The following is a 25,257-nucleotide window of genomic DNA, read 5'->3' on the forward strand; positions in this document are numbered from 1 at the left end:
GACTCAACAGAATGCTCTCTCAACTTGAACTCGTTACTGTAAATCTCTGTAAAGCTAATGGGAGGTGACAACTTTCGATTCAGACTGCTCTCTCTCTCTCTCTCTCTCTCTCTCTCTCTCTCTCTCTCTCTCTCTCTCTCTCTCTCTCTCTCTCTCTCTCTCTCTCTCTCTCTCTCTCTCTCTCTCTCTCACTCACTTCTCTTCCCTTCATTGACTCCAAAGTACTTAGGCCTACAAGTTGATTCTATAACACGTCTTTCTCAAACATCAAATCAAACTGTTTACTTTGAAGTGAACTTGGACTTCTTAGAACTTCATTTATCACAATCCATTATCAATCTAAGTCAAATATCTAAGTAAAGTTGGTAGTATCAACTTAGAAATTAGGTCAACTCTGATGCTCATGTTATGCCCCTTATTGTTGTATATGCATTACAACAGCTGAGCACTGGAGGTGTGGGTGGGAGAGGGTGAGAGAGCTACTGTATTTATATCTACTGTATCTATTTGCAGTGTAATTGCACTGTACTGTACTGTATTTGCACTGTATGTTTGTTGTGTAATGCTGTTTTTGTTTTTAATTTGTGTAATACATGTGTTGCTGTATATGTGTCTATGTTCTATATAGGCCTATGGGGTTCACATTTTGAGAACCATTCCATCCTTTTCAATGGGAGAGCAATAAAAGTGTCCCTGGTGTCGAAAATGTGAGGAGAAATGCGGAGCTCAACACCTGCAGCTAGCTGCGTCGTCCAAACCAATCTACCTCTGACAGAGAATGGTGCCCTAGTACAAAGTCACATTTAGCCTTGAATTTCAATGTCACATACCAAATCAAATGACAAGAAATAAAACTGTTGTTAAGTGGATTTTGTCACACCGACACACCATCCGTCTAATCCAGTTCCACTGACCTGAGTGGTCAATCATGGACTAAATAGTGGTGCTGTGAAGGACACGTTCTTATGATCCTGAAGGTGATGCAAGGTAACCATGGACAAATCTCCTAATAGTCAGGGACCCACAAGCCCAAATAGGGTTGAACCTGTGATGTCTTGCCGTACTTTTTATTTCTGTTTTATCTATTAGTTTGGTCATTAAGGTCCACAGAATGAGAGGTCTTCTCTGCCGGAGACATTGCGAAAAAGGTTATGGCCATTTGTATATTCACTGTCCCACTGACTCCACTACACAGGAACAGAAAAATATATAAAAAAAAGGGGAAAGAAATCTGCTTTAAGCATGTGAGGGTGACCCCTCACATGCTTAAAGCAGATTTATTTCCCCTTTTTTAGGGGTTCTTCATGATTCTGAATCCATTGAAAGCATTTGTTTGGCATGAAACATATTCCTTGGGATACATTGTGGCCCCAGAAAACGGTGAAAAGTGATGAGTCATCAAAAAAAAGTGATTTGCATTTCTTTCACCATAGTAAAAACTGCATTCATGGTCTGGAGAAGGGCAGGGGCTCAATCCCCCTTTGGTGTCTATGTGTGCACGTGCCTGTGTCCTATCTCTTCTCATCTTCTGTCCTCTCTTTGCCTCTTTTCTCCTCACCAGCAAGGATAGAGGAAGAGGTGAGACAGATAACACCGCTTCCTCAGAGAAATTACCTCTCACAGCTTGACGGTGTGCTCTGCAAGGCTGACTGACGGATGCTCGGGGAATTGTTGAGCTCCATTTTAGTGTTCGTCTAGCCTGGGCTGGCTTCCAATTTCGGGCTTTTGATCCGGTCGGGAGCGGAAGGGCTCCTACGTTTTTCTGTAGTCCAAAACGGACTACACTTTGGCCGGAAACAACGACCGGAAACAGTTTTAACCCGTACTTGCGCATGCGCTAACTACTTGCGCATGCGCTAAACTGGGTTGAAACTGTTTCCGGTCGTTGTTTCCGGCCAAAGTGTAGTCCGTTTTGGACTACAGAAAAACGTAGAAGCTCTTCCGCTCCCGACCGGATCAAACGGCCCGTTTAGTAAACGAAGACCAGGCTTTCTCTCAGGGGAAAGCCTGGTGAGGCGAGGTTAGTGTTCGTCTGAGCAGGGTCAGGTACTATAAGCACACATACTGTATAACACATAGCACATATAGCTACAGTCCACGTTTTGAGAATTTCAGATTAATTCTTAACATTCTGATAGCCATCATCCATGCTGTCTGTTTTCATTGGAGACGTTTTTGGAGGCAGACATCACGCCACAAACTGCATGAATGCTGCCCTATGGACGTAAGAAAGGGATGATGTCATTGCAGTGTACTTTGTAAGCCAAACCCCAAAAATCAATGCTCTAGTTCTAGGCAATACAGATTATTTCCACATAATAACTCAAAGGTATATTAATAACATACTGTTAGTTCGATGTTGAAAATGGGTGGTTCTCCCCTTTAACAGTTTGAAGCCGAAATAGAATGGTTGTTGCTAGATTAGCCGTGACATTTCTATTATTGTATGATCTGAGACATAATATTATGTTTATAAACATGACCCCGCCACCCCTCCTTCTTGAACCGCGCCGTTGTTTTTTTCTTTTTTTTCAATTCCCCGGTCATTTGCTCACCATGAATATCTGGATCTCCATCGGGATAAAGTGGAGGTTTAGGCCGAGGCATCGTCTCCCCATGCGTTTCGCGCGCACGATCCGTGTGCATATAATCCAAGCATATGGCCCAGGTATGACTGAACGATCGATGTGAGCATTTTGGCTAGCTTAGCCCTTTGCACTCCAGCTATGCTAATATAATCGTCTAAACAGTAAACGGACGGCAGCAAGGAGCCTCTGAGAAGGAAAGGACCTGACGTCACTTCTGCTTCATGTCAGAGCAGCATGAGCTATCGATGGATGAGCAGTGACTAGGGAAGGTTAGACGATCGCCGATTTTCGGATAAAAATAATTTATTTCGGTTTTAATGACAAAGTACGGTAAAAGACGGCGCGGCTGAGACTCCTTGCTCAGATGTCCGGTATATTCCGGTTTTAATATTAAGGGGCTCCCCGTGGCTTGGAAAGGGTTAAGGAAGTTGAAGGAGGCGGCTCAGCATCAACAAGCCACGACTGGTGTGATTTACATTCAAAACAATGTATTTTTGCAGAACAAAACCATGCATGTTTTGCAAACAATTTCAAATGTTGATTTAAAATCTTAATGTCAATGTTATGATCTATCTATTCGGTAAAGCCTGGCACTCTAGGGCTGAGTGCAGCTTTTCTCCATGAGTTACGCTAGACAGCAGATATACGGTATAGCTCGCGTTCAGCAGAGGTGCTCTGAGAGCCACAGCTGCACTCAAAGACCGTCATAAATAATGATAAAAGAGCATGACTAGACCCTCTGCACCGCCATCACTGAAATTGCAGTTATAAAGCACAGAAGTAATTGCAGATAATGTGTATTTATTACATAGAGCTTGCAGGTGGGATGCTCATTTATTTTCCTACTGTTGGAGAAGTCAATTTCGGTGTGAGTTGTAGAGCACCTAGCCCAGTTATCTTCAGCCATTTTAATCATAACCCACTGCCAGCTGCCACCACTATTACTGTACTTTAACCCCTGTGCAAGATGAATGGAAATGTACCTCTCCTGCTATAAACTGTATCTCCCAGTGTTTCCCTTTAAAGAACTAAACTGTGGTGGTCCGCCATAGTCTAATTTGTCTTGTCATAAATTGTCTGACATCACGCTCTGATGCCAGAGGAACCAAATTCCCTTAATGCCCATATGGAGATCCCTGATGTCATCAATATTAGCCCATATCTATGAATATCTATGGGTACCAGGGGGCTCCATATATGGGTAACTGGTCCAATATACATCACTGGCCAGATGGCCAAGACATGGCGCAATGTCGCTTTTCGCCCTTACTAGGCATCTTACTGGTATAGCCCTTTATTCCAAAGTGCTTTACATAGATAGATTGTGCATTACATCCACCCATTCACAAACACACATTGATACACCGATGGCAGAGTTAACCATGCAAAGCAACCAACCAGCACATCGGGAGCAATTAGGGGTTCAGAGTCTTGCTCAAGGACACTTCGACACTAACTCTGGGGGAGCCCAGGATCCAACTGGGAATCTTGTGGTTCTCCATTCGGCCGATCTACCGCTGATCCACTGCCACCCCATTTAACTATTTAGTTAGTTAGCCTTCACAGTATTTTCGCCTGAGAGAATATTTTATAGGAAGTGCTGCTCTGCTTCTTGTGTATGCCAGTGAAAGCTGCTGGGTTGTGTTGATGTCTCATGCTGTATCTGGACGCATCACTTAGTGCCATGCTGAAGCCATAACTGGATCACACATTGAATGATATGATTGGAACAGATGGTTTTGGGTTCACACTGTGCAAGTCGGGCCTTGTGGACAAAATCCCAAATAACCTGCTGAAAAGAGAAAATGTCAAAGGAAACCATTGTCATGGTGTATTCTGTTTCCACAGGTCTGAGAGGTGACATTATGGAACACTTGACAGGACATGCTTTCTCTCTCTCTCTCTCTCTCTCTCTCTCTCTCTCTCTCTCTCTCTCTCTCTCTCTCTCTCTCTCTCTCTCTCTCTCTCTCTCTCTCTCTCTCATCTCTCTCTCTCTCCTCTCTCTCTCTCTCTCTCCCATCTTCATGACAAGATGTCAGGAGGCAATCCGTAATTCTTTCCCATCAAAGATCGATTAAAATCCCTGCTCTGATCAGCTTGGAGCTTTCCTCAAAGCCCAGAGAGGGTTTTATAAGATAACTGATGGGCTGAACTCAGTGGACAGAAGAGAAATCTAACAGACCTACACAGCCTGACTGGTGTTCCATCTGGTACTACAGGACTGATTGTGACACCTGGGGAAAGTGCAGTGTCCTCTAACACAGCCTCTACCTCTCTCATCACCACGTATGTGACAGAATGCTCTGCTATTCCCCGCCAGCATCCAAAATGTCAGGCCTGATTTGTAAATAATAATGCTACTCCTAATTAAGCTGATGTTTGCTGGAGAAAATCAAACCTTGTTCGCTCGCTCACTCTTTCTCTCTTTTTCTCTCTCGATACTCCCCATATCTCCCCATATCCCTCTCTGCTTCCTTTTTTTATACTTTACACTTGCTGGGAAATGTGCCATCACCATTAACTTGGAGTGCACTCAATACTTGTGAGAGCTCTCTCCGAGCACAGAAACCATCCTCTTTTTTTTCAGGCATTATTTTCAGCACCCTGTGATGACAGTGTCCTGAGGCTTAAGGCAGCAAGCGGTAGGGCCACAATAATACCCCACTATTGGCAAGCCAACCGCAGGGAAGGGTAAGCAACCACCACAACACATCATGAGGCTAGGCCCTTCTTGTTTTACACCTCAATGCATTTGTATTGAATGCCATTATTTCCATTGGGAACATCTTGGCTGAAAATGGAGAACCAGCCAATTTAGAAGAGGCAACATGCAAATGCCTTATGGCTCTAAAATCTGTATAAATTCAGTAATTTGCTAAATTACTTAATGGCAGAGAGAATTCATTGACCGCTAATGGCCTCAGGAAGCAGGCTTTTGATCAGAGGGTTACGAGTTCAAGCTCAGAGCAGACTTTTGATCTGAAGGCTGTCTATTTGAATCCTGAGTGTGGCCGGCAGGGAAAATCTGGGTTGATTAAAAAAGTAACGCTCTCCCACAACTCATACTCTCTTGAGCTGTGCAAACACTATAGTGACAATGAGCAGCTCCCACATGCATGCATGTTAATGTTCAAATACTGTATATGAAAGACCTTCCCTCCCCCTGGAAGTCATTACTCGGGTCGTTCTTGAGATTGCACATAAGCGTAAGCTTTGTCATTCCAGTACTTAACTTCCATTACGTTTATGTTATTTTAACCTTTTATTATGGTCTTCACAAATCCTAGGCATTCAATCTAATATCATATCAAGTGTAAACCAATCTTGCGGTGGTCAAGCCTCAAAGCGATATTTTGCGATGATAAAATATTCAGAGCAAAACCCATATGAACATACAGTATGAGAGTACAGTGGGGCTTAAGACACCCTTTGAGCGATGTGGCAGCAGTGGCCCTCCGGGGGTCAGACAGCAGTTCAAGCTTAAGCATCTCAGGGGAGATGAGAGATCATTCCAACGTCTAAACCCTCTGGGTATCGCCAACATCATTAGCGCTGGTTTTCACAACATTGCCTTGGGACAAAATAAATGAGCCTGTGAACAGAATAAATGACTCCTCTGAGGAAGTCCTTCCTTTACCCACAGTAAGGCCAGAAAATGTATTCTCTTTTTTGAAGACCTGCATCCCCTTCTCTCTCTCGCTTCTCACTCTCTGACAATGGCCGTGTTTCCCAAAGCGATTTTAGTCCTTCGTAGCTCACGCATGGTCGTAGAGACGAAGCCCTGACCGCCGTGTTCCCGGGTTTACATGGGTTTAGGCAGAGCCGCCAGAGCGTCAGATTTCACAAACAAAGTGCTAATAAAGTCTCACACCTGTCTAAATACGGTACGCTATTCTATAATTACCCGTATCCTCTGTGTTCTTTAATAAGAATCCTTTTTATCCGATTGTTTTCTGTGTTTCCTTGTATTTCCAGTAGTTCCCCATGCACACCAACCCCCATCTATGGACACTGAGATGTGGGCGTGGCCTTGCAAAAATGAATCAAAAACGATCAGATAAAAAGGCTTCTTATTAAAGAACACAGAGGATACGGGTAATTATAGAATGCCGTACCGTACTTTATTAAGCACTTTGTTTGTGAAATCTAAATGTTGGTGTAGTTGTAGGGGCCTAAATAAGTCGCTCTGCCCAAACCCATTTAACACGGGAAGATAACGCTCAGGTCTCTACGGCCATGCGTGAGCTAGGAAGGGCAAAATCGCTTTGGGAAACCCGGCCATAATGTGAGTCTTCAGGCGACAGAGACGACCAGATAGGTGAGCAACACAGCACTGTTGCTGTCCATCAAGACTGAGGCTAATCAATGAGTCGCTGTGTTTTAACCCTTTAAGTGCCTATCCCGAACATGTTCGGGATATTCGGGATCAAAAACAAATTTTTATTTGCTATTTTACTTACCCCGAGCTGCTTGGAGCAACGTGGGTGGTCCCGGCTCGCCCAGCGCTCACCAACGAGAGACGCTAGATGCTCCGACGATTTATTCCATTGAAAATGGTTTAAAATAAAGTTTAGAGCCCCCCCAATGTTCACCGAATGTTCATTGTAGGCGGCGCGACGTATTCCAGGGTGCCTATCCCGAACATGTCCGGGATATTTAATAAAATGAATTATTTTATCGGAGGCCTCAACGAAGCCCCGGTCTAGACGTCCATCATTGGCCGGGACTTAGACTCGGCCATCCACGGGCCGTATTCGCGCTAACGGCCGCATCGCGCCGCCCACTCCAATAATAAATCACATCTTTAGACAGGATTTTCTCCGGATTGTGTCCCCAGACCCAAAGAGAAAGTTTTTTGCGGCTGAAATAGCTTTAGATCGGGCTTCTAAATGGGTTAGCATTTTGGCTACGTGTCAGCTAGCTTCCTCCTCTCGACACCCATAGCATTGACTGGAGTGCAAACACAAGCCAGTTGGGAGAGGGTCGACGAAAGCTATAAAGAAGGTCTATGGAGAAATTTCTGGCACTCTAGCACCCCTTGTGGCCGGATGGCACTGTATGAGTTAAGAAGTGTCTGGAGAGGGACCACATTAGGGGTCCAGACAGTCAGGTAGAGGAGTGCACGCTTGACAATCTCATATAATACCGGTAACTCGCAATAAATGGCTATTTTCCATTTTAATCTGGGACCATTTCTAGCATGCATGGAACCTCTATGGATGTGATACCAGGTACTTTTAGAATCACAACATGGCCAGCACCACACAAAAAAAGAAAGGGGCTGGGTGCTCGGAAGGTCCAAAAAGTGTAGTGAAGGTGCTCTTTGGTAGAGGAATGAAAACGTGCAACAAAGGAAAAAACCTAGGCAAAGGTTTAAAAGCCTTTATTGATGTGGCTATTTCATAATGGAATTTGATAAAAGCTGGGATATCCTCAAATGGACACCCTACGTGAGCCAATAAGACAACTGTGGACCAATTTATTCACGCTAAACATGGAAACAGAACCTTGTCGGTGCCAACAGACCCACGCAGCACGCGTCTGGCAAAAAGTGTGCAGCCTCTTTCACTGTCTGTATCTCTGTGCTAATTGGATGCATGCTGCTTTAGCAGGGTAAACTATACTCCGGCCAATTTAGAGAACGATAGGAGCACACCAACAAGCTTTCGTGTAACGCGTGATGTTGTATAAATTAGAGCTTTAAGTGGATAATCAGACTAATCATTTAAAAAGTATAGAATGTTTATTTTGCGTAGATTCATTAATATAAAAATGTAAAAGAATATGTCAAGAAAACGTGTTTCTTGATTAATCAGAAAATAAATCTACTATTCGCAATAACAACTGCACATTTATATTTTATCAACTTCACTTTTTGCAATTTAATTTCATAACTAACTAATTGATTGATTGATTAAAATTGATTGATTGACAAAAAGGCATGTTAGTCCATGACCATATTATGTATATGTAAATATCTGTCAAATTTACAATAAGCGGGTAATACATCAATACAATAAGCAGGTAATACATCAAAACAATTAGCAGGGTAATAAGCAAGAAAATACGTCAAAACATCAACAACAATACAACAAATGCATAGGAATATCAATCTAGAAAACAATAATGTAGGTAGACCATGCACCTAAGCAGTAAAAAAACATTATGTGGATAAACTAAAAATGCTATATAGCTTTCATGTATGGTCATCGATGGTAGGCGAGTGCTACAGTATAGTGCTATGGGTTTAGGTGGAGCCTGAAGAGGTGAGTCTTCAGTCCACTGCGGAAGCTAGGGAGTGAGTCTGTAGTTCTAAGTGCGACAGGGAGTTTATTCCACAGTTTGGGGGCCAGGAGGGCGAATTGTCTAGGATGAGTGGATTTTTGTCCTGGGTTTTTTAGCAAGGGTTCTGTCAGCATCCCTGTGTCAGCTGATACACACACACACACACACACACACACACACACACACACACACACACACACACACACACACACACACACACACACACACACACACACACACACACACACACACACACACACACACACACACACACACACACACACACACGTCCATGTGTAAAATCTGAGACAGTGGTATGACGCTACAAACAACAGGGTAAGTGCTCACATAAGAAGAGTGCAAAGAGAACAAAGTAGAAGAGAAACAGGACTGCTTCCACCATTAAACACATCCTCTGTTGTTGCTACGACAACGCATGACTCCCTTATAGTTCCCATCCACATTTTAAAAAGGTCAAAAACACCAATTCCTACCCCCCTCCTCCGTTCCTGAAGCCACCTCTTCAAACTACCTCCACAGGGCCAAAATGTTTTACTTGGTAGCAATGGTAAATGGTGTATTTATATAGCACCTTTATTCAAGGCACTTTGCAAAGATTGTGCATTACAGTCACCCACACATTCATACACCGATGGGGGAGGAAACCATGCAAGGCACCAACCTGTTCATCGGGAGCAATTAGGGGTTCAGCGTCTTGCTCAGAAACTCTGAAATGTGCCCTGACGCCTCTGCCTAGCTCCGACAGTGGCAAGCGTGCACACAGCTCAGCTCCACGTAGCATTCACAGTGTGAGAAAGACGGTTTCTCTCCGCAGCCGGCTCGCATCGCTTCTCATCTTGAAATTACTGGTAAGAATGTACTTTCTGATCTCATGGTGAGATTGCACATTAACGCACCGGAATGTCAGCGCACCAGTGCTCATCCACGCCCCCACAATCTACACCAGTGTTTCTCAAACTTTCACATTTCAAGGTCTCCCCTTAACTCTGACAGTATAGAAATGGAACCAAATGGACCCGTTAGGGTCCATTTGGTTCCATATGTATGCTGTTAGAGTTACATACTTGTATGGGTCAATTTAGACCCCCATAAAGGCACCCACAGAGGCCCTGGAATCCTCTTTGAGGACCACTGATCTACACAATATTAGTACCAAGAGCTACTGCAGCCCAGAAAGGAAGGCATAAATCCTCCCAATTATCTTTTTAGGTCGTACAGATTACATTTAGACCAAAAGGGTCACGGTTTCGAGTCCTGCTCCATACTCACATACGACCTGAACCCACTACGTCTCCGTCCTCATTCCCTGAAGCCACCTCTTTAATCTACCCCCATCGTCATGCCCTGAAGCCAACCTCCCTCTTCAATATAACCTCCTCATCCCACACAGCACTGGATTTAGCTAACCCGGATGAAATATGATTCAGTGTCTCCTTCTGGTCCCAGTTCACCTAACCATTAAGCACATTCTACACAGCGTTTTTATTACCACCCACCCTACCAACCCCCAATGGAGTGGTCTGGGTTTGAGGTTAGCCAATTCAACGTGAAACGCGTCCCTCGCTGCATCGCAGTGCGAAGGTTAGACATTACCGAAGGGAGGCCGGGTTCAGAAACAACGGGCACTCTCCCAAGAGCTGCCAGTGTGGTCACAGTGGTTTCACCCCAAGCACAGTTAATGAGAACATTTCCCTTCATCCTCAGCAGCACTGGTAGACAGTTACTGTACACACAGGCCAGGAGGAGGATGAGTATAGTGTGATACTGGATACCAGTTTTCAACTGAAGGAAAGCATAAAAAACAACACAAAACAACGCACAGAAATATATGCGGAAGAGCGAAAGAGAGAGAGAGAGAGAGAGAGAGAGAGAGAGAGAGAGAAAAAGGGAGTATAACGGAATATTAAATCAAAGGCAGTGTTATACAGAATTCACTAGGTTGCTACAGCAGTGCTTGTTGATTCACACAATACTAGATGTCATGTAAACAGACAATGAGAGTTCAACTTCAGCTTCATTGACTTCTACACACACACACACACACACACACACACACACACACACACACACACACACACACACACACACACACACACACACACACACACACACACACACACACACACACACACACACACACACACACACACGGGCGTATACAGAGAGGACACACATATAGAGCAGTGGCGGCTGAGTGGTTAGTGTCCACACCTAGGACTCCGGAGGCCCCAGAGGTCGCAGGTACGATTCCCCACTCCAGCTACCACTGCTCCCCTTCCCCCTTGCGCTCCTTGTGGGCATCACTGGGTTGAGTTCAGCTGGGTCAAAGCTGATAAAAAAAGCAGCTGGGTTGGGCTGCGATATCTGAATTTCCCCCGCGGGATAGTATAGGTATTCATTATCATTATCATATACAGGTGACAGATTAAACACAGAATACAGTCTAGTAATTGGCAGGCCTTTCACAGGGAGGTTGATTCTCGGACTCCATTTCTGGGTTAACTAAATACATTTTCGATTCATCAGTTGATTATCTAGCTGCAAAGTGCAAATGTAATAATTTAATAGTATTACTCTTATCTTTGTCTTTGCTATTGTGCTTACACTGTTGCAAATGCAATACCGCGGTCTACCACTAATAGTAAATAAGGTTTCTACTGTATATTAGGCTATCTATCTCAATAAATCTAGCTAATTTATGAACATACAAAAATGAAAATGCACTCACACAGAGACACAAAAATCGACCTCCTGGTGGCCGATGTGACAAATGTGGGGCAGAGGTTCTGCTCTGGCATCCAGGGAGTGTGCGTGCACAGCTTCGCTGCCATCAGCCCAACAGTGCCAGAGATTTGCTACTCACATAACAGACGGACGGACAGGGTGCAAAACATAGTCTCTGCCACGCCTTTGGTCTGGCAGAGACAATTAAAGCAACACATGTTAAGCAGTTTTCTTGGTTTCTTGGCATAGATAGTTCTTTGGCTGTGAGGACAGGACAGCCCAATTTGTCGAGAGCATGGAGCTAATCACATCAAAGGAGCTTCTACCCTGGCTAATATCAGTCCACGAGCAGGACGGCTCATTCATTAGTCTGCATCTGCAGGATAAATCACTCCTGTGCTGACACTGTGACACACACACTTAACACACAAACAACATAGTGTATATACACACACACACACACACACACACACACACACACACACACACACACACACACACACACACACACACACACACACACACACACACACACACACACACAGACACATACTGTACTGTACGCCAAGCCATCAATGCCAAACATGCAGTGGGCAATTGTCATGCAATAACAACCGAGTAAATTTAATCTGATGTATTCAATCTGAGTGGACATCATGTTTAACTTGCAAAATTGTTTAACATACACTACATACACTCACTATAATTCACTGTGTGAAGCTGTTCTGCGACGCACGCTGCAGTTGAACGTCCTTTGAATCTACTACTGCTTCCTCTCTCCTATATGCTATAGAATGGAGGATGTTTACACATACGAAATATATCTACCTCCTTGGCTATGAGAGAGGAGCGCTCTGCCCTTCAATGCAATATCATTTATCTCTATTTGTCCTGTCCAGAGGGTGGCCCGCCCGACTCAGCATTTCTGCACTCCCTCCTCTGAGCAGACTTGGCCTCCCGTGGAGCGATTCCACCCAGAGTCAAGATAACATTCTGGGCAGAGGTCCACCACTGTCCTGGCTAATAGGACATTTAAGGAGCCCGTTTCTACAACCGCAACTTGAGGCGGGACTACGGCTGCTATAACGCAGTTGCCGTTGCGGTCCAAATCGGAAAACAGCCATCGGCGACAGGGTTCCACCCCTTTCACTGAACGCTTTTGTTCCCATGGCGACGCGTCTATGCAGCAGACGTTGTAGATGCTACGTGGAAAGGGAGCTTCTGGCGTTGTAGAGGCGGCTGCAACGGCGGCAGGTTTATCTATTGAGCGCTATCATTTCCGGTTACCGTTGTCATCTGCCGTAGCTGTCCAAAGCTTAAATAGCCTAATGGTCCTGAACCAAGACAGTGCCAGCTGCTGGAAGGAAACCAAGCTTCTCACATGTGGACGAGGACGAGGTACACAATAGAAGAATACAAAATACAGAAGCATTCATTTGGTAGTTCACATTAGGGTTGCATTTGCTTGGGATAGCCCCCTGACCCTAAAACATATTTCCCCACTATTAGGGGTCTTATCTGATCATGTGATGACTAGGGTTGGGATCCAGAACTGGAGGAACCGGAGGAATCGGTGGAATCGGATACAACATTTGGAACCGATTGTGGACCGCATGTGGACTTCACGTCTGCTATACAATTACAATACCACCATAACTCTCAGAGTGTACAAATGGAATTTGGTATCATATTTGTACGCCATTAGAGTTACAGACCTGTTAGGGTCCATTTGGAACCCACTATAGGAATCATAGAAGGTTCCCAAACCTAGTGATGAGCCACCAGCCAGCACCCAGTGTTTTAAAAGCTTTGCCCATCCCAAGCTAATGCTGACTATAGTGTGTGTGTGTGTGTGTGTGTGTGTGTGTGTGTGTGTGTGTGTGTGTGTGTGTGTGTGTGTGTGTGTGTGTGTGTGTGTGTGTGTGTGTGTGTGTGTGTGCACGTGTGCGCAATGCATGTGTGAAATGAGGTGGTAGGCAGAATCTATGGGCACAAGGGTGTGTGAAGCTATCAAAAGCCCATTTAACTGCCAGCTAAGTCGAGCTCAAACGTGTTAGCTGTCACACTGTGGAAGAGGTGCTATTGCTCTCTTCCTGGCTGCGTTCTAGAAACCCTTTTCATCACAGACAGCGTCAATGTTGTTGTTGGAATGTTTGATGATATCGGCCGTTTTTATCCCCATTCCACTGAGTTCCCGAGATAAACGGATGAAAAGGACACTTTCAAAAGAAACTTTCAGCGTTTTTATCACACACGCACACACACACACACACACACACACACACACACACACACACACACACACACACACACACACACACACACACACACACACACACACACACACACACACACACACACACACACACACACACACACACACACACACACACACGCGCGCACAGGCATGGTTGCACACCCAGGGTGTGTCACTGATTTGAACAGTAGTTCCGAAAAGCACAACTGGACCTGTCAAAAACACTGTCACCCCAACTTGCGATTCACCAAACTATGAATAATTTCTGCATAAATTAAACTCACAGGATAATGAGAAAGGCCACACTTCTGTGGGGAGACAAAATGGAACACAACAGTGGCTAATTAATTCTCTTGCAGATTGGGAATGCTACAATCAGCTAACATCACGAGGTGTGAAAACACTGTGAGGCGGTGGACCTGACTGGACGGCCAACAAGCTTTCCAGCCAGGCACCAACTGGTGTATGATCAGCAGTGAGTGAGGGAGAGGGGAAGCGTGCGTGCACAAGGAGAGATGAGTAAGTAAAGACACATCTCTCTTTGCTGGGGGGGGGTTCCATCTCTCCATTCCTTCCAAAGCTTAGATGTGCCATCTATCTCTGGCATGCCATGATGTCCACGGAGTGTGTGTCTGCTCATGAGCCAGGGCCATCACGTAACGCCAGTGCAGCTTGGCCATCATCACACAGCCTCCTTATATCAGTTCTGCTAGCTGGCTGCCGTAAGCGCTGTCGTCACAGTAGCCCCATGATCAGTGGTGGAAAAAGTACTCAAATGTTTTACTTAATTAAAAGTATCGATACTGCAATGTAGAAATACAAAAGTATTGTTATCAAAATGTACTTACAGTACCGAAAGTAGTAAGTACTCCTTATGCAGAATGTTTTCAAAATGTATTAAAATCTTGAGAATGGCCAATGTGGGATTTACACACTGATGGCGGAGGCAACCATGCAAAGCACCGACCTGCTCATCAGGAGCAGTTAAGGGTTAAGTGTCTTGTTCAAGGACACTTCAACACTAACCACTGGAGGGGGGGAGAAAAGCAACTTGCTCAACACATACAGAACAACTGAATCAACAAATCACTGCTCGTAATTAATCAGGGAATTAAAAGCAGAGCTGTCCGGGTTTGAAACGTGACCGACATGTACCCGGCCCTCTCTGTGGAACCAACCACAGTACAGTGGATGAAGGAGAGGGAGAGGAGAGGGGTACTGGATGTTGTGATGTTGTACACTACAGTATATTAATGGCAGAATCAGCTTAGTTTGGGTTTGTTTATATGCTAAAAGAGCGACTTTGAGAGCCGTTTCATCGTACAATGTAGTTCAATGAGGAGGCTATTTTTCTGGATTATTAATTTCCAATCAGGGGAGCAACGGAGCAAGGCATGTCGCCGATTGGGGCATGTTAAGGTAACTACACACAACATAGCCCAAACCTCAACCAAGATGTCCTTGAGCTTTAATTTATTATAAACTCCTCCTCAGTCCATACCATTCCCTCCTTCCATCCCTCGCTTACTTACAGTACCCCCCCAAGCCCTTTGTTTGATAATGAGGTGTGGGATTGACAGCTGGATTACCGTACACCATTACATTGTAATCCTTTCATTTCTGCATATTAATTGCAGTCCAAGCAGGGCCAAGCAACTTCTACATACTGTACATATGCGGGTGCGTGCTGTGCATCCGTGCATGTGTATTCAGTCGGGCCCAAAGGAACATGTTTATTTTGCAATATGTCAGACTTAAAGCTGAGCAGCCTTCTGCCAATCAACATCACCCTAAAGAAACCACCAACAACCATAAGCACTTTGTCCTTCCGTCTCTCCACCTGCCTGGTCTGTCTGTCTGTCTGTCTGTCTGTCTGTCTGTCTGTCTGTCTGTCAGCCGCCCCTTCTGTCTGTAATCCGATCTGTAGCATCGAGAATCCATTCCACCCTGCATGCAGATGTTTGTCCATTCATTCATTGATCAATCCACCTCAGATTTATGTTGATTAGAGACTAATAGAGCATAATAGAGAATCGTTAAAACAGAAAGAAATAGATGACAATCAACGGCTGACTTCATGTCATTTACTGTACGTACAACTGAAAAAAGTGGACCTAATATGCTCCCCTGGGGGACCCTACATGATTGTGATAGTGGCGAGGACAAGGTGCCATTTACAAGTGGCCCTCTCGCTCTCTCTCTCTCTCTCTCTCTCTCTCTCTCTCTCTCTCTCTCTCTCTCTCTCTCTCTCTCTCTCTCTCTCTCTCTCTCTCTCGCTCTCTCGCTCTCTCTCTCTCTCTCTCTCTCTCCCCCTCCTCCGTTCACTCTCTATCTCTCTCTCACAGGAGCATGTCTCCCCAGCGGCTGATGGATTCACTGTGGTTTTGATCATTCTCAGTGCTCTGTGTTCTCCCAGGCAGAGGAAAGTGGTGGGGGGCTTTTATTACTCTGCCTCCTGTGCCTCTCCTCTCTGATGTGCAGGAGAAAATGAGGGAGAAAGAAAAGGGCAACATAGGCAGAGAGAAGAAGAAGAAAGATATTCTCTGACTGAGTAGATTTTAAAAAGCATGCCGGTGTCAGGGCTTGAGAGAAACAAAATAAAGGCTTGCTCACTGGCCTATATTTAGATACAGGGTTGACCTCCACCATTAAACTGCAGACACTGAAATGGTGCAGAGTCACACAGCCACATCCTGCAGTCAGCGACTGGCTCACGGTGCACACAGCGCCATACAGGGGTGTCGCACCAAATTCTGGGCCCTAGGTACTTTAACTATTGAAAAATCGTGAAATTTGTGCAGGTCTTTTTTTTTGTGAAAAACCTATGTTTCTATGTCACTGGTGCTCAAACGTTTTCATGTGAAGGACCCCCAAAATGATATGTATTTGGCCATGGGACCCCATCTCAAAATATTTAGTTCCAGGGACCCCCCAGAAGCAAACTTTGAGTCACAAAGCTTGGCTTAAAAATACATATATTCAAAGATTTGCACACATTTTCATGACTTCAAAACTAGCAGATCTACAAGCTCGCAGCGCGGCACTCGGTACCGCGCTGTGAGCTTGTATATCTGTATATCTTTTTCAATAGCTAAAGTATAACATATCTCCATTTACATCCCCATACAGTCTGCACTGTGGCCACGGGCATTTTTATTCTAACCCACATGAGGTAACAGGTAAATGCTTGTGTCCAACAAAACTGTTGTGCATCACGATGCATGGAGCATACTGAATGCATGATCCATATTATATTGGTTTACTGATTGGTCAGTACATTAATACTGCCACGTTCTGTTTGGCTCATCGGCAGACATCATCGATGCGTTTCTTACACTGATAAACGCATCTCATCACAGACATATTAACTGCATTTATCATTTCCTCCCAGTCCCAGGCTCATTTTACGATCTTCTCCTCTTGGAGGCTTGACCACTCTGCAACTCCGGCTCAGGGACATTAGTTTGCCATTAGGAGAAATGACATTTCCTATTGGAACCACAGCGTCATGTCAGAAGAGCTGGGAGGATGTTCTTCCATGACATTACCAGAACACTGTTAACACACAGTGCAGCACACTGCAGTTAAAGCTAAGGGAAAGCATTTGGTCATGACTGAATCCACCTGCAATACTGAGAATATATTCAGCCTAATCCAACCCGCCTCGCCACTGTCGTGGTTCCACTCTCCCTATCACCGGCAATATCGACTGCCATTATTCACAATATTATTGTGTGTTGATGTGTGGCATTTCAACAGCAGATTTCCTTTCTGCCTTTAGGCTTGACAATAGATTTAAAAAGTCCCTGTCATTCATAATGAATATCTTCCTCAGTCACGTTTCTTTTGTTTGTCTGTTTCGACAACACAAACCAACAGAGATGAGAAGGCATCAACGCTGAAAAATATGAGAAAGGCAAAAAAAAACACTGAACCATCTTCTTCCATTTCACGGTAAGAAGATACGATAATCAATGTAAATAATGGCAAATAAGTGCATCTACACACACACACACACACGCACACACGTACAGTATGTGCGGAAGATTTAACAAAGTAATACTATTTCGGTCATCAATCATATAATCACATCTCCGCTGTGAGTCACAATGAACAACACAGTGAACACGCGAAATGTTGCAATCCAATTATAATCAAAAGCCATCTTCTATGTTTACATGAATCATCAGAAATCATCATCACACGTTCATGGGGCTGTCAAAGCCCATTGGTTGGCCCATGATTAAGTTTTGGCCTGATGAATAGTGCACAGCAAGATACAGAGGGACTCATTATAGTCTTTTGTTTAAACATTACTGGCTCCCCCTCCCTATCCCAAGTGTCGCTGCTCTGCTTCCTTGCTCAAAGGCACTGCATTCCGCTGTGTTACAAATTCACAGGAGTTCAGGACACAATCAGTGATGAGGAGAAGAGCGGTGTCCTCTGAGAGCCTCCATCCTCTGTTTCATCCTCTCTTAACAAAGACAGGGGAGCTCCCTGCAAGGCATGAGGCCTTAATGCTCTTGGATTTTTGTCCTGCCCACATTCTCAGAGAGATCATACACTTGGTGCTGGATGATTACAAAAGTGTGAGAAACTGAGAAGTCTCTTTAACTAACAGTAAGGATCTGCTATTACTTTGGGAGAGCCTGGGTCGAGATAATGGGTCCCTGGAACTAAATATTTTGAGACCGGTGTCAGCGGCCAAATACTGTTCGTGTAATTTTGGGGATCCTTGACATGAAAAGGTTTGAGAACCAGTGCTCTAGAGCAGCGATTGAGAATTGCTGCTCTAGAGAGGACTCTTTAGAACATATTGCTTTCATCATGTTACTGCCAAATGAGACCAGAATTTTTAAAAAAGAAGGAAAACAGGGGGAGGGAATAAAATACTTCAATGGAGCTCATGCATTTTAACTGGTTAGATCCATGACATGATTTAGGAGGAGATAGCGTACGGATGAACGATGACGGAATCTGTAACTACAATCTGTAACTCCCTTCATGTGCTGAACAAAATAACCCCCCAAAAGTTAAAGTCTCAGGAACCACAATGGCTGAATCGTCACTTTGATGGTCAATTCACCATGGTTTAATTTCTATCATAATCAATTAGTGTTGTAATTAAAATGCTGCCACAGCCAGAGACTGGGGTGGTTTAGTGTGTGTGTGTGTGTGTGTGTGTGTGTGTGTGTGTGTGTGTGTGTGTGTGTGTGTGTGTGTGTGTGTGTGTGTGTGTGTGTGTGTGTGTCCAGTCCAAGACTATATATGGGCGAGCTGCAAAGTGGAATCAGGATCACTCTTGTTTTAATGTAATAACAGGCTTGTGTCTGAGGTCTGAAGCAACATACCTCTCTCCTCCTCTCCCATCTAAGAAATCTCTCTCTCTCTCTCTCTCTCTCTCTCTCTGAAGGACATGGCCAGTGGGACTGGAAAGGGTAAACAGCCAGGCAGGCTATGGTCGCACTTGCCAAGCATGCGGCCGATATGCATCTCTCTGGGCCTGTTCCCCCAGGGATGATGTGGAGCCTGAGGGACAAACTACCTTTCAACAAGTGTGTTTTGGGGGGAGAAAAACAATCCATATCAATCCGTATCCATGCCGAGGAGAAAGCATGATCACAAGAGAGAATAACAGACCCTGATGACCACAAAGTTCTTGTGAAGGGGCAAGGCAGTAGGAAGGAAATCGTACAGCAACAGGTCAGATCAGTTCTGTGTGTATGTTGACACACAGGCAGGTATCTAGCGCTCATGGCGTGAGTAATCAATACAAACAACATTCATTTTGGGGGTGAGCTACTCCTTTAAGGCAGTTAGCACAGAGAGCTTCTACAGGAGCTGAAGCGAAGGAAGGAGTTGTCGATGTGGGGGGGACACCTCAACCTTCTGCACAACTGACCCCAGATGAGGCCAACAAAGACAGGCCAGGAAGTAAACAGTTAACTACGTTAAGAGTTTGATCGCTCTTTGCTGGGGTTATAGGTCAAGCTAGATGAGTTTCTGGAGAGGCCATGTGTGCCTTGTCTGGAATGTCTGCTCACTTTAATGCCACAGTCTGAATGGGTTCTGGTAAGGACCAGGAAGCTCTAAGTACATTCCATGCTACCTTGATTGGTACAATCCATCAGGCACTAAGGACCTTATACCAGACCCCTGTCATTGTAATCCCTGTGACTGCTGCTTCCCAGGCTGAAGAGCTGCCCCTGTGAATATGCAGCCATGCATGTGTACAGAGAGAGAGAGAGAGAGAGAGAGAGAGAGAGAGAGAGAGAGAGAGAGAGAGAGAGAGAGAGAGAGAGAGAGACTGTCCCTGTTGTTATCTCTCAGACTTCATTGTCCATACTGGCCATCTGTGCATTCAACAGCCTGGGTCCTACCAGGGTGTTTAAACTGGTTCAGTGTCTTCAGGAGGACCATAACCTTGCTCCTGCAGGACCCCATAAGGCACATCTCACCAAGGCAGGAGGTCTCTAATGTCCCCAGCAGATGACAAGGACAAGGAGTTCACACACATCTCAAAGAAACTCAACCTGCAGGTAGTCTCTCACCTCCTTCTCCTTCTTGTTCCCTTCCTCCATCACTGGGACATCCACACGCATCAGCAAAATTGTAGATGCATACATAAGAACTGAGGTTACACTTTCAGTACATTAAATACAGGTGTAGTACAGTACATAAACAGTGTAACAGCTCCCTGAGATCAGAATTAGAGTTCTCAAATTCTGCCCGGACCCGACTGTACTTGACCCGACATTTTCGGGCCGGGTAGGGCCTAAAATGTATGCTAATTAGTCGGGCTGGGCCGGGCCTCTGTCCGGCCCAGTTAGGGCCCAGTAGGCCGGAACTTAAGTTTCAGGCCCATTGAGTATATAAACCATCGCAGCAGTATAGTGTCATTGTGGCTTCAGGTGTTGTCCAACAAATGTCAGCTCTACGTGTTACTCCAATTAATAATTGCGTAAAACTGATATATCTGAGCCCCTTTCTGTTTCTGTGCCTGTTAATGTGCCTCGCTAAAATGGTGTAATGGTTCTAACAGATGGTGGGGAGAGATGAATATGCTGCATTGCAAGGGGGAGATTATAGATGACTGAGACATTGAGAGTTTCAAACACGAAACACCACAGAATGATTCAGAAAAACACTAAGTGCCAATGGCAAAGAGATTATAAGAAAGTAAGATATTGTACCGGGATACAAAAGACGAGGGTGATTCATTCACAACAAAGAGTAACAACTGTTTTAAGAACATCTAATTTCTAAGACATTAGACTGCTATCCAAGACGATGCTGTGACCAATGGCTAATGTCTATTGCACAAGGTTAACAGCAAATGAAAACAGTCTCATTCTGTTTGTTATGTGTTGCAGTTACAGTATGATGTTAGCTACATTATGGTGCTGCACAGTAGTTATGATGATGTTGTGCTTACAGTATGTGGTGTTGCAGTCTCCTGAGCACAAGAAGTAGTTGACAAACATGAGCAGAACACACCACAATCATGCATTACAAAAGTTCTGCTCCACACACACACACACACACACACACACACACACACACACACACACACACACACACACACACACACACACACACACACACACACACACACACACACACACACACACACACACACACACACACACACACACACGCACACCAGCGCACGCACACAGAGGGTTGCCCCAAACCTCAAACAAAACGTCCAAGGTCAGTGGAGTGGGCTCAGTGAGGCGAGGCGGCCCTCTCTGTCTCTCATTACCAGTAATAGAATCAGCGTTGGGATGCAGGGACACATAGGATGAGGTTACATCGACTGGCACTGTTTATCTGTGGGAATCTGGCCGGAGCCCAGCTCAACAGATAGCGGCTGTATTCTCATGGCTGTAGAATACAAAACACTCCCAACACAGTGACACACTTCACCGCCATGCCAGATATCAAACCTTCCACTCCATGCAACAGCAATGGATGTTGTCCCACCAGGTTGAAACAGAATTTGGATCAAACTGGCTGTATTTCTGAAGTACACACACATGAACACGCGCATGCAGTCACGCACACAGTCACACACACAGACACACAGTGAAGAATGGAATGGATTAAGGGCAGGTGAGATGTCTTTCCACCTGTCAATTCCCCCACAAAAAATAGACAATCTACAAGATCTGTGCTGTTCTGTATTGTGAGCTTGTAGATCTACTAGTTCTGGAGCACGACTATGTGTAATGGTGCTCTGTGCGTGTGACTGGTGAAGAAACATTCACATCTGCAATGTAAGCCAGACTTGACATCAGTGATCCTGATGATGACATAAGTGATCTTGTACATCAGAATGAAGTTCTGACACACACACACACACACACACACACACACACACACACACACACACACACACACACACACACACACACACACACACACACACACACACACACACACACACACACACACACACACACACACACACAAAGGGCTGGGCAGCGATATTACTTCAAATCAATACCACGATTACTTCAGACGTTTGTCTCGATTGATGGATGAGACACCTGAAACCCCTGAAACCTCTGCAGTCTGTAGTCAAGGTCTGGAGTCTCTCCAGTTGACATAAGGTCTCTGAAACATGATAGGTGACTTCAAATCTATTACTAAAACCTGTTTCCTGTGGACACAACTTAAATTCCTCAATGTTCAAACCGCATCCGACCAATCGATCGACCCTCTCTGCTACACCTTTAGGGAAAACATGTGGTGATGCAACGAGTTTGTGAGCTTGTAGATCCGCTATTTTCGACACGAATACAGGTGTGCCGTGAGATTTTGACTTGCCCATTGGTGATTGGCCCAAACAAAGCTTGCAAACCACTGCTTGTATAATGCTACCGTCTCCAAAGGTAATGGACACAGTCAGTAGTATTGACTGTGTTGTGAAAGCTAGTGATTATAGCCATTTAGTAGATGTACAGGGAAAGATCTGGGAGGTGAGGAGTGACGGGGAGAGAGCTCGCTCCTCGCCTCCCTGTTGGACCCAGGCATCCTCCCCTTCATGGTCAAGGTCCTAGTTCTGTCCTTCCCATTACTCCCCCTGTGGCTGACATGTATAGATGCGTGCGTGTGTGCGCGCGGCCGTGCGCACACGCGTGCAACTATCATTACTCCTGCCCCCGCCTGACGGTTCTGGGTTAAACAATGTTATTATTAAAGCCTTTCCAATGCAGCTTCCTGCCTCCCTGCGGTGACACCATTAGCAACTATAAATCAACCACCCGAGTCCGAATGAATGAATGAATGGCCACTGCAGCTGCATACCCAAGACACATGCATCAAGGCCACTCTGCAGCTGTGAGTGTGTGACCCAGTGGATGAGCCCTGTGACATCATCGCAACATCCTTTAAAATAACACAGTATGTAATAAATGTCCATTCATTTAGTCAAAGCTAAGCTGACCAAATTAAGGCTGCCGCTTATGTAATCGGCACTGTAAATTATTTTCATATTTTTTTATTTGTTTTATTTTAGTATAATTATGTTCTATTCTCTCTGTCACTGTAATTACTATCTGTAATTGTATTCAATTGTCCTTTCATAATGTGTTTATTTTGTAGTCAATTAAAAGTGCTAAATGTTTTGTGTAAAGCACTTTGTATTGCTTAGTTAAAGAGTGCTATAATATGCAAATTAACATGCCTTGCCTAAATAATAATTATTTAAAGAAATGACAAGAAATTATAACAAAACTCTCATTGGAAAGGCCTCATCATCTGTAAGCATACATACTGGCTGTCAGTAACATAATTCAATCACATTCAATCCATGGTATTTGACACAGGCCAGCACTAATTAAAAGTTATTCCATGTGAACAAAAACCAACAGTCAATTTCCTCTCCCGTAGACCAGCACAGCTAGTGAACAATCTGTGAGAATAGTGGCTCCTGTGTAGCAGTGACAGCTCAGTCCAAGATAGTTTGTGATTGTTTTGACACCCCCTGCTGGACTGAAGCCTTCACTACCACACAGAGCCAGTGGTCAGAATGTACCCAGTTAATTAAACACCAAAACCCATTTGATCGCTTCCAAACGCATATACTTTATTCCCAGCCAAACTAATGTGTACATACTGTTCGTATGCACAAAGCAAATGCAGCAACAACATATAAAAGCACCAAAAATATAGCCTCCTGTTCCTAGTCTGAAAAAATTATTAATTTGAATCTGTACTATAAAAGACTCTCTCTCTCTCTCTGTGTGTGTGTGTGTGTGTGTGTGTGTGTGTGTGTGTGTGTGTGTGTGTGTGTGTGTGTGTGTGTGTGTGTGTGTGTGTGTGTGTGTGAGAAGACAAATGCGTCCCCACCAGGTCTCTAACTGCCAAGCAGACTGAGAAATATATACTACAGCTGCTGAAGACACCATAAACCCACAAAAGAGTTGTTGTGCGCCCACAGCAAAACAATACAGCTTAGAGGCTATGATGCTAAACCATTGGGATCAATAGAGAATTGTAATTAGCCTACAGTGGCAGGAGCAGTGCCAGATTAGACACAGGATGTCGATTCCATTTCCTGCACTATTGGCCCCTCAAACTAAGTTGGTTTCACAGTGTAATTGCAATGACGGCTGAACGAATGACTGAGAACATGTGGTGTTCAGGTTATGATACAGGAAATGATAATAAGGAGGAGGAAGGCAAAGTTATGTGATATTTTACATGTTACAATTACAAACTGAAGGCTAGGTCAGACAAAAAAAGACAATGGTCATTTACCACTTTTGCATTAGAATGTTCACGAGGCTAAGCATTTTTGATTGAACATATCCACTTGCAAGTTTGCCGCTCATAATGTTTCCACAAAGCAATTATATCATTTGTCTGAAAGTGTCAATTGCTCCATCCTTAATAAATTATAGCAATACTGAAGTCCAAACACCATAAGAGTGTCCTGGGAAAAAAAGTAATCTCTACATTTCCAAAATGCAGATGCCTACAACAACGCATGCATCCTTGAGCAGCTGTCTCTGTTATAATAATGTAATCCTTTTTTCCTTCTCATTTTCCAGATGCACTCTTAAGAGAAGTGTGCATCCCCCCCACCCCACACACATACACTCACAAAGAGCATCAGCTGCTGTAATGACATACAAAATAACTCATTCATCTCACAGCGGAGGCCGGGGTTCTGCACTCTGAAAAGTGAGTTGACCTTACAAGGCACAGTGTGAACAGAAATCATACCATTATAACGATTTCTTTTCATTGCCATTAACATAGGCCGCTCACATACGCTACGGACGCACTCGCGTCTCGCGCCTAATTTCAATCTCGCTGGTGATAGTGGAGGAGGGCTGATGCCCTTGTTAAAGACCTTACCTTTGAGGATGC

The 25,257-nt window shown here is 44.5% G+C and overlaps 1 protein-coding gene across 1 annotated transcript in view; it reads right to left on the reverse strand.

Annotated features, from left to right (window-relative positions):
• The window catches only part of LOC308290992 (cadherin-4-like), a gene marked incomplete at both ends in the record, with an annotated part of 281,660 nt that overhangs the window by 256,258 nt on the left and 145 nt on the right, over nucleotides 1-25,257 (reverse strand). Inside the window, one exon of the mRNA XM_080732906.1 lies at nucleotides 25,246-25,257. This exon is cut by the window's right edge and continues 145 nt beyond it. Coding sequence (XP_080589032.1) covers nucleotides 25,246-25,257 — 12 coding nt within the window. The remainder of the gene's footprint in view (nucleotides 1-25,245) is intronic.

The sequence above is a fragment of the Nannobrachium achirus genome (genome assembly GCF_963921795.1).
Source record: "Nannobrachium achirus genome assembly, chromosome: 9".
Taxonomy (NCBI): Eukaryota; Metazoa; Chordata; class Actinopteri; order Myctophiformes; family Myctophidae; genus Nannobrachium; species Nannobrachium achirus.